We start from the raw sequence: 10,500 nt of genomic DNA on the forward strand, positions 1-10,500 counted from the left end.
GGGGGGGGGGAGGGGGAAGAGAGGCGTTCCACATGGGGACACCTATGGGGGTCAGGGGGGTCTGGCAGCTCTTGACCACGGAGATGGGTCGGGGGGCTCGGCTGTGCCCGCTCGGGAGGTATTTGGGGTCCGCGCCGTCCCGGGGGTCCCGGTGCCCCCCATCCCATCCCATCCCATCCCATCCCATCCCATCCCATCCCATCCCATCCCATCCCATCCCATCCCATCCCATCCCATCCCATCCCATCCCATCCCCGGAGCCCCGCGTGTCCCAGTCCCGCCGAAGGGGGCGTGGTCATCCCGCGCCCAGACCCCGCCTCCACTTTCTCATTGGTCGACTAGCGCTGCTCGACCCCGCCCCTCCGCGCCCTGTCACTCAAAACCATCTCTCCGCTTCCATTGGCTAACGTGAAGGAGGGGCGGCAGCTTCCGGCGGCGTGCGCTTCCTCTTCCGCCCAGGCCCTCCCGTCCCTTTCCTAGTGACTTCCGGCCGGCGGCGCTGGGCGGGGGGCGCGCAGCCGCCGCTCCCCTCCCCCGGCACCGAAACCCCCCCCCCCCGCTGTCACCGCTCCAGGCTCGGTTCGGCCCGGCGGCAGCCGCAGCGCTCGCCCCGTCCTCCGGGGCAGCTGTCAGCCCCGGTGCCTCCCCGTACCCCCGGGGCTCTCTGCCCCACAGGCCCCCATAGCCCAGCACGGCGGCAGGGGGGGCCAAGCGTGGTCGAAGAGCAGCCCCCCCCATCCCCACCCTTCTCCCCCGTGTTCCCCGCCTCACTCACGGGCCTGGTGACCCCCGCACATCCCCACAGCCGGAGCGCGGAGTGCTGCGGGGGTACCGGGGGGTGCCCGTAGAGCCCCCCCATCCTCCAGCCGGGAAGGACTGGGGGGGGCAGCCGGGACTAAAGTGGGGACGTAGAGGGGGGGCTTGACCTGAGAGGAGCCCCCCCTCCCTCCCCCCGCTTCGGGTAGGGGCTCCCCCCAGCAGCAATGGAGATGCAGAAGGGGAAGGGGGGAGCGGCAGGAGGAGGAGGAGGAGGAGGCAAGTTGCTGCTCTCCACCCTTCTGGATGCCAAGGATGAGTTGGAGGAGGTAGGTGTGAAAAGGGGGGGGGGGGGGGGGGAAGGCGGGGGGCTGTGAGGTGGGCAGGGGGAATGGGTGCTGCACCCATGCCTCAGGGGTGGGGTGACGGGGAGCTGAACCAGAGCTAGGCCACACGTTGGGCTTTTCTTCCCACAGCATCAGCTGAGAGGTTCCCCCAGGTAGGGAGGGTTTGGGGCTCCCCAGGAGCACCGGGGGCTGTCGGCAGTGCCCAGGAGGTGGGGAAGGGAGCTGGGCTCAGGGCTGCGAGTGCTGCATCTCCTCAGCCCTTCTGCAGTACTGGAGCACGTCTGGCTCGCAGGGTGAGCGGCTGTGAAGCCTCCAACCCGGGCTGGGGTTCTGTTTTCCCCCCCCCCCCCCGGATGGCTGTGCTTATGGGAGTGAAGGATTATTTATTGTGGGATGGAAATGTGTACTTATGGCTCGTGAGGCAGAGAAAACATCGCGCAGGGTTTCAGCTATAGGAGAAAAACAGGGAGGTAACTGGAACGGCTGGGTCTCGAGGTCTGGAGTCGGAGTGTATTTATGTTCCTTCGGAGCACCCAGCAGTCCCTGTGTGTGCTTTGGGTCCCATCCAGCTCTGGTTGAGCCGTTCCCAGGTCGGCCCCGCGCAGCTCTGCCTGCCTGGCATGGATCTGCTGGGATTTGGGGCACCGCCAGCATCGGCTCCACCACGCAGGCAGGGCCCAGCTTGGAGAGGTGACCATGAGAGGCCTCCCAGCAGCTGCTCCTCCATCCTTCCTTCGCTGCTGGAAGCAAGCCTGGGTTGATAACACAAGCTCAGCTATCAGTACTACTCCCAAGCGTGGCAGCGCTGTTGGATTTACCAGCACAAGTTTGTTTCTGTGCAAAGAGCTCAACGTGCAGGAAAACCCCCGCGTGCTTCTCGTGCGTTGAGTCCTCGGCCTGCAAAGTTCAGATGGAAGCTGCTGCCTTCCCTTCCCCTCCAGCAGCAGCTGCAGCTGACGGCACGGCGGTGTGATGGAGGTGAACGGGTGGCTCGGAGCAATTTGGGGCTTATGCTGACACCAAGACGGCCCTCTTGCTCTGCTGTGGGTTTTGATGCTGCACTGTGAGCTGTTATGGTTGCTCAGAGGTTGGAAACTCAGCTTTTCTTGCGTGCCCAGCAGCAGCAAGCTGGTACATCTGCTTATCCGTGAGCTCTGCCCCGTTGGCCCTGGGATCAAAGGCACAAATTGATGCTGAACCTCTTCAAAGCTCTTCTGGTGGCTCCCGGCTGCGTTCCCTGCCCACAAGTTGTCTTCCTTCGTGCTGGGGTTTTCCTGGCTTTGTCTGTCAGCCGTTGGATTTTGTTCTGCTCTTCTCCCTTTCAAATAATTCGTCGGCTCTGCAGTGGGGATTTTCGTGGCTGCCCTGTTGCTCGTTTGTAATGCCGTAGCTGGGCCTCCAACCAAGCCTGTGTGACAGAGGCGTTATCTCTGCGCTGCTGACCGCTGCATCTTTCTTCACATCACCTCCAACAACTGCTGAGCCTTTTCTCGACCAACTCTTCCCCGCAGCCCCTTGGATGTGCACAGGAGTCCCCAAGCAGCTCCACAACCTGAGCGTTGCGTTTGCAGGGCAGCGATGAGCAGATCAGATCAGGGACTGCAGGGCTGTCTGTTCTGCTCAGGCTTTCCCTGCCTCAGAGATGGGGGCAGCAGGGGGGAACCTCTGTGCAAAAGGAGGCGTCGCACATCAGCACCTCTGGGCCCTGCAAAGGTCGTGTCTTCACTGCCAGAACAGCCAAAACCAGCAGTTGTTGCTGCAGGAGAGCTGATCTGTAAAAAGAAGAGCTGCTCTGACGGCTCTCACGTCGAGTGGGAGCTCTCACTGTTTGCTTCCCCAGCGCTGTCACGTTGGTGCCGTGTGTTGGAGAGGCCTTCCATTGCCTCGCAGTGGAAACATCAGCTGTTCCTGCTGCTCTGGGCCAGGAGTCGCTCAGAGATGGAGCAGCAGAGCTCCCTGGGTGCTGAATGGGGCTGGAGGGGCCTCGCAGGGCCGTGGGGCAGCTGTGGGGCAGCTGCGTGGCTCCTGCAGTTGGGGATCCCAGCTCCATCCCAGCTCTGCACGCTGCCTCTTTGCCCCCCCCGTCCAAACGGCACCGATTTTGGTGTCGCTGAGAAACGCCGCCTTTCCTTTTTGGCTCTTGGAACTCTGTCAGCAGAGTGGTTTCCGAGCCAGACCTGTGCATGGAGGAGTTGTTTGTGAAGCCCCTCATCCCTGCTGCCTGCGAGCTGACGGTGCTGCTGGTTCCGAGCAGCGCCCTGCGCTCCTCCCATGCGCTGCTGACGGTGCTTTGCTGTGTTTCAGAGGCTGGAGAGGTGCGTGGGCATCGTGACTTCGCTGACCAACGGGCTGTCGGAGCGAGAGGCCAACGATGCCCTCAATGCACACGTAAGTTTCGTCTCCCCCCACAGGGGTGAAATTCAGCCTGGAAGGAACAGTTCAGGCTGTGGCAGCACGGAGAGCGGAGGGGCGTTAAGAGGGAATGGAGCCTGCTGCGTTCTCCCCGTTCTTCAACCCGTCTGGGAGCTGATAGGCAAAACGTGGCTGGTTTTGATCCTCTAGGATGGGATTTGGGAGCCAGTTCCTGGCTGAGAGCTGAGCGTCCAGCAGCGTGCGAGCGCCTGCGCGGCTGCTGCTGCTCACGTGCTGCCGCTGTTTGCATTGCTGATGTATTTTTGTGCTCCTGCACCGCTCAGCTTTTTCTTGGCCTCCAAACAGGCCGAGCGCAGACCGCTGGAAAGGGCAGGTTCAGTCCTGCAGCTGAAGGATGGAGCATTTATTTCTATCTCAGCGCGGTCTTAAAATACACGCCGGCGCGCTGCAGATGTTACCGTATAAGGAGAGCCGTTGTGTGACATCCCAGCAGCTCTCAGATATGTTAGATGTGTTTTTTTCTCCTCAGAACACCTTGGGCTCTTGGAATGAGTGGCCCGAAATTGCCTTTCCTTAATGGGAAGAGGGTTGGCGAGGCAGGCTGGGCGCACAGAGTTGTGGAAGGCTCCTCCGAGAGGAGGCTCAGAGCTGCAGCGCTCAGCGTTGGTGTGCGCTGTTCTGTTTGCAAAGCATCTCGAAACAGCCCCAAATCTGCCCACACTGCGAGGTTTGCAGCAGTGCTGCCATCACCGAGGTGTGCAGAGCTCAGGGGGGGTCACCTTTGAGGGTGACGGAGCGCTGGAGCAGGCTGCACAGGGAGGTGGTGGAGCCTATGGGACCCAATGTGTCTGTATGGGTCCCAATGGGTCCCAATGGGTCTCAGCGTGTCTCTATGGGTCCCACTGTTCACTGGAACAGGCTGCATAGGGAGGTGGTGGAGTCTATGGGTCCCAAAGTGTCTCTATGGCTCCCAATGGGTCCCAATGTGTCTCTATGGCTCCCAATGGGTCCCAATGTGTCTCTATGGCTCCCAATGGGTCCCAATGTGTCTCTATGGGTCCCAACGTGTCTCTATGGGTCCCAATGGGTCCCAACGTGTCTCCATGGGTCCCAACGTGTCTCCATGGGTCCCAACGTGTCTCCATGGGTCCCAATGGGTCCCAATGTGTCTCCATGGGTCCCAATGGGTCCCAACGTGTCTCTATGGGTCCCACTGTTCACTGCAGCAGGCTGCCCATGGAGGTGGTGGAGTCTCCTGCTCTGCAGATGTTCCAGACCTGCCTGGATGCCGAGCTGTGCGCCCTGCTGTAGGAACGGCTTTGGCAGGGGGTTGGACTCCATGAGCTCTGCAGCTCCCTTCCAACCCCTCCAGTTCTGTGATGCTGTGTTTGCTGTTTGATTCCCTTTCCTTGCCCCAAGAAAAGCTTCCCCGTCCATCTGCCTTCCTGCCCGTCCCCTGGCACCCGCTGCTCGCTGACGGCTCTCTTCTCTTCCAGATATGCAAAGGAGCCTCCCAACACGAGGAGATCTGCCTGGGCCTTTTCACTCTGGTCCTGACCGAACCCAGCCAGGCACAGAAGGTAAAGCTGTGCCATCGGTGTGCGCAGTGTTGATGCTCGAGGGATTCTGCCTTCCAAACAGCAGCAGCAGGCGCAGCCCAGCGCACCGAGCCGCCTTTACAAGAGCAGCACGACGACTTTGGGCCGCCGTGGTTCGGTTCCATCCCCGTGGCGCAGGCAATTGGGGTGGTTGGGTCCTTTCACAGCCCCGGGGTTGATTCATTTTCGCTGTGGGAGGAGAGCAAAGAGGCTTCAAGAAGCTGGAGAGCCCTTCCCAGCCTCTGCCTTCCCCTTGGGGGCCCGGCAGGGATCTGTGTGTTATAGGTTGGCTGTAGATGCCTCCAGAAATAATGGGGCTCTGGAGGAGAGGCATTCAATTCCTGGAGAAAATTGCATCTTAGCTGTTGGCTTCTATTAATCTTGCAGAGCAGATTTAATTTCGAAGCAACCCTTCTTTTTTAATGCTGCTGCAAAGTGTGGCTTTTAAAAACCGCCGCGAGCCGTCGCCGCGCAGACGAACGCTGGGTGTTGTGAGCAGCTCAGCTGGAAGCCGTGCTGTGGAGCAGGAAGGAAGGCTCTGTGCAGCTGAGGGGATCCCAGAGCCCTGCTGGAGGGGCTGCGTGTGGTGGGGGGCACCCAGGGGCCCTGGGTTGGGTGCTTTGCAGTGAGCAGGCGTGGTGCAGGATGGAAGGGATGGAAGGCGTTCGCTGCGTTGTGTTGTTAGGGATGCACGGCCCTGGGGCTGCGATGGACTCGGGGTGTTGACTCACGCCCTGCTCTCTTTGGATTTGATCAGTGCTGCGAGGGCAGAGCTCTGCTCACTGAAGCAGCAGATCCAGATTACAGCTCTGGCTGCGGTGGCGTTGAGGTCCTCAGCCCAGAAATCACATCATAGAAGGGGATCGCACCTCACCTGGGAGCATGGAGGCTCAGCTGCTGGTGCTGCTGGCTTGCTCCATCTCCTTCAAACCTTCCCAAATGCGGGGGCAGAATCCCTGCTGCCCTCCAGCCCCGTTCTGCCTCCTGCCCTGACTGGGAGGCGGCGGCGGCGGCCACGTCAACCCCAAGGGGCTGAATTGGGTCGCATCCTTCCTCCCGAGAAGCGTGGGAGTCAAAGAGCAGCTCTTATTGCTGAGCCACGGGATGCTTCCCCTCCTCCACGTGGAAGGAAATGTTCTCCTCTCCTCCAGGACGCGGTGGAGCTCAGCTGGAAAGGAATTCTCAGAGCCCAGGAGCTGAGCGTGGGAGAGCAGGGCTTGCAGGGCAGGTGCTTTGCTGTGCTGGCAGCGGGTCTGGCGAGCTGTGGCATTTCATCTGCCTGGCAATCACGTTGCAAAGGGCCGAGTGGAGCCTCTGCAGCGCCTTCCCCTCTGTAATTTCCTTTGGCAAGGGGTTCAGGCAGCCCAGCTGGCAGGGGGACATACCTGCTGCCATGGCGATGCTGCTCCCGCTGCCCTTGTCAGGTCAGATCCTGGGAGCACAGTGCTTTTCTTAGGGGATAATTGGAGCTGCCAGGCCACTGGGCTCTGCTCTCAGCTCTTGGTGTCATCCAGACAGCATGGCCGGGGGCCAACAGTGTTTTTCTGCTTGATTTTTGGGGGGTGAATTTCGCCTTGCTTCGCTCCCCTGCTCGCAAAGGGGGGGGGGTTGAGACTCACCTGGCTGATAGAGCATCTTGCAGGGGGTAGGAGAGAGCGCTGAGATCAGTGCTGGATGGGCAGAGCGGGGGCTCAGCACAGCCCTGTGTGCCTGCAGGAGCATCAGAGCCACGCAGGTGGTGTGGAAGCAGCGCTGCTGTGGACCAAGCATCACCTCACCAGCAGGAATAGCACAAGAAAAGAGGATATTTGAGGTGGTTGAACACGGGGGGTGCTTCTGTGCTTGCTGGTGGGGCAGCTCTCTCCTTCTGCCCCATTGTGGCTCTTAAACCCCCTGCTGTATGAATGGGGCCGGAGCTGCCCCAGCAGAGCGCCGTGGGGCCGAGCTGCAGCTCTCCCCTCCCATATCAGCGCCTCGCCACTGCAGCAGGGAGAGATGAGCTGTGCTGAACGCATCCAGCTGTGAGCAGGGACACTTGGCCGCCTTCAAACACCCAAGTGACAGCAGCTGATGTGGCAGGGCTGCCTCCTCTGCCTGGCACTTCTCCCTTTCATTAACGCTCGGCGCGGAGCCGCGCTGCAGCCCGGCTCTGTCGTCTCCTCCTGCCCTGGCTTGGGATCCTTTCCCTGCTCTGGGGCTGTTTTATTTATTTCCCACCTCCCTCGTTTAAATCTCACCTTCATCACTTATTCCTTCCTGTTCATTAAGCATCCCTGTGCGATCAGCAGCTCAGAATGGGGAGAAGGCGATGGGTTGCTCACAGCTTTGGCAACAACCGAAGAATTCGGGTTTCTCCCCCCCCATCCCTCAGTGCTGAGCCCTGGAGGTTTCCTGCAGGCCTGGCTGTGGATTATCACAACCCCCCTCGTGCCGGGGGCTGCAGCAGGGGATCCCATTTGGTTTGGTTTGGTTTGTTTGCAATCTGTTTAAACGGCGCTGCACGAAAACAGGGAGGGAGAAAACCAGAGTGCAGGAAACCTCATCAAAGGGATCTTCTGAGGCCTCATTAAGTCCTCCAAAGGAGGATGCAGAGACCAGACCTCTGCTCTCTGGAATATCATGACATTTACCAGCACAAATTAACATTCGTGCAGAGCTAATTAGCAAATTACTTCCTAATCATCCTCCACCCCCCGCTGTCCTGAGCGGAGGAGGAGGAAGGGAGAGCCGGCACCTTTGCTCTCTCTGGCCTGGCTGCTGCTCGTGGTGGATGAACTGTTTGTTAATGGATCCTTCCTGGCCTTTCCTCTCTGCTCTCAGTCCCTCCAGAGCTGCAGCTGGGATGGGGGAGATGGATGTGAGGCGCCCTGTGGTGTCTGCTCTGCCATGGGCAGCTTCTGGCTCCTGGCCTGACCGCAGAAACCCTGCCAGCTCTGCTGGCTCAGCCCCAGGATGTGGATTCAGGTCATCCCCTGGCACCCTCCTGCCTCGGTGTCCCTTCCCCGAGATGTTTTATTTGCTGTTATCTAATCAGGTTTAGATAAAAAAAAAAAAAAAACAAAAAACCCACCAAACCCCATTGCATGGTTTTCATTACGGGGCCTTTCCCCTGCTGCAGTGCTACCGGGACCTGGCCTTGGTGAGCAGAGATGGAATGAACATCGTCCTCAACAAGATCAACCAGATCCTGATGGAGAAGTACCTGAAGCTGCAGGATACCTGTCGCACCCAGGTGAGGGGGGCTGCCAACCTGGCAGAGGGTGAGGAGGGAGCATTGGAGCCGGGGAAGGGGGGGGTCGTGGGCCCACCTGGAAGGGACTAAAGGGGGGGGAGGGGGGGGGGGAGGATGGCATTGCATCCACAGCGCTGCCGTGGGAGAGCCCACCCGACCCACGTTCCTTTCTGCTTCTGCCCAGCTGCTGTGGCTGCTGAGGGAGCTGGTGAAGAGCAGCGTGCTCGGCGCCGACGGCGTCTGCATGACCTTCATGAAGCAGATTGCAGGTGAGCTCAGCCGCCCCGAACGACGGGGTGACGCGTGCCTGCCCTGCTCAGAGCAGCCAAGGACAGAGATGGAGCCCTGAGAGTCGTTTGCTCCCGACATCCTCCACGAGCAGAGAGCCAGGAGCTTTCTGGCAGGAGCTGCGAGCTGCCAGGAAGCGCTTTGGTCCCCGTGGCTGCCAGCTTTCGCCTCGCCACGCTGCGCGAGGGCACCGCGATGGTCCTCAGCGCCTGCTGTGAGCCACGTGGGGTGGCACGAGCAAAATGAGCGCTCAGAGAGGGCGCAGGAGAGGTGGCAGCCCTGCAGGGCGCTGGGGTCGCCCGTGGGGTCCCGCTGTAAGCGCTGTGCGCACGCACGCCTTTCCGGCTTTGCAGGAACGGCGCCTCTTCCGTGTTCCCCGTTCAGCCTCGCTGCTGACGTCCAGGCTGCAGGAATTTGTGTCCCACCGTAAAAACCTGACGCTGTGCTTTCAATTGCTGGGCTGGAAATGGCCTTGTCTGCTCTTTGGGGGGGGAAGAAGGGGAGGGAGGGGAGCCAGCTTCGTTGTGGCAGCGCAAACGGTCCGTCAAAGTGCTGCTGAAGGCATCCCTTGTTTCCTCGCTCACACCTCCCCCGTGCGGGGCCCCTTGTGACCTGGAAGGGTGCCACCGTCCCCTGCTTTATGATGCTTTAATTTGTTGTGATCCCATTGTTTTGGCTGTGCTGTGCAGCTGGAGTTCCTGTGTTCCCTCGTGTCGCCGCAGCTCCGGGCATTGCCCCACTCGTGGCCTTTGCTGGGGACGTCAGATGTTCCCTGCAGCTGCTGGGTCCCTTTGTAAGCTCAGCAGCTGGGAATCTCATCGAATTTCATCCCTTTTTTGGCTTCTTTGCCTTCCAGAAAAGAGAAACCCGTTCCTCACTCGGTTTTGCAGACGTGCAGTTGTAGCAAAGACCCCTTTGATCCCCTCCCGGCAGCTGCTGTGCTGTGCTTCCACCTCTGGGCGTTTGGGGCCAGGCAGATTCCTCGCTTGGCTTTGACTGCAGGGCGCTTTGACCTAACGGGCTTCGCTCTCCTGTCATCCTTTTCCTTTCGCAGGGGGGGATGTGACAGCAAAGAACATCTGGCTGGCAGAGAACGTCCTGGAGATCCTGACGGAGCAGAGGTAAAGCTGGGACGGGGCAGGCGGGAGCTTTCCTGCTGTGCTGAGTGCAGGATGGCAGCACCGGGCCAAGGTCTGCAGTGGTGGTGCAAACAGCAGCCTGCCAACGGGGTTTCCTATGCAGAAGCCCTTTGTGCCCCCATGTCCCCAGCTGTGTCTGCAGGCTGTGCTGTGTGTTTCTAGCTCTCCATGCCCTCTTGCTGTGGGATTCTCCTCTTTCCATTAACCAGCCAACCTCAGGGGCTGCGTTGCACGAGGGCTGAAGCTGCCCTGCGCTGACGGTGCGCGCGTGGCTCAGAGCTGATCCCACGAATTATTTTCCTCCTGAGCTTCCCCAGCCTGCGGGGGAGGTGTTCCTTTTCGGGGGGGAGTAGGACTGAGTTAATTGCCCAAAAAGCTTCCTGTGTGTAAACACAGCTTCAGCCTCGCTGGGGCTGCAACTTCGATTTGTTGGGGGCGGGCCAGCTGGGAAGCACGGTCCCCCGTGGGCTCAGCATTGTCCCCCCCCATGCTCAGCTCCATCCCCGTGGGCTCAGCTCCGTCTCCCCCCCGTGGGCTCAGCATTGTCCCCCCCGAGCTCAGCTCCATCCCCCCGTGGGCTCAGCCCCGTCCCCCCCGTGGGCTCAGCATTGTCCCCCCCGAGCTCAGCTCCATCCCCCCGTGGGCTCAGCCCCGTCCCCCCCGTGGGCTCAGCATTGTCCCCCCCGAGCTCAGCTCCATCCCCCCGTGGGCTCAGCCCCGTCCCCCCCGTGGGCTCAGCATTGTCCCCCCCGAGCTCAGCTCCATCC

At 60.6% G+C, this 10,500-nt stretch overlaps 1 protein-coding gene across 1 annotated transcript; it reads left to right on the forward strand.

Annotated features, from left to right (window-relative positions):
* Positions 1-607: 607 nt before the first annotated feature.
* LOC122192776 (integrator complex subunit 3-like) lies at positions 608-10,416 on the forward strand. The gene is made up of 6 exons (XM_042893434.1): positions 608-1,085; positions 3,408-3,491; positions 4,973-5,056; positions 8,193-8,306; positions 8,491-8,575; positions 9,649-10,416. The coding sequence occupies exons 1-6, from the start codon at positions 984-986 to the stop codon at positions 9,717-9,719; spliced, it is 540 nt and encodes a 179-aa protein (XP_042749368.1). The 5' UTR covers positions 608-983; the 3' UTR covers positions 9,720-10,416.
* Positions 10,417-10,500: the final 84 nt, after the last annotated feature.

This window comes from Lagopus leucura, unplaced genomic scaffold (genome assembly GCF_019238085.1).
Source record: "Lagopus leucura isolate 7727_CA_CO unplaced genomic scaffold, USGS_WTPT01 35181-0_obj-0_obj, whole genome shotgun sequence".
Taxonomy (NCBI): domain Eukaryota; kingdom Metazoa; phylum Chordata; class Aves; order Galliformes; family Phasianidae; genus Lagopus; species Lagopus leucura.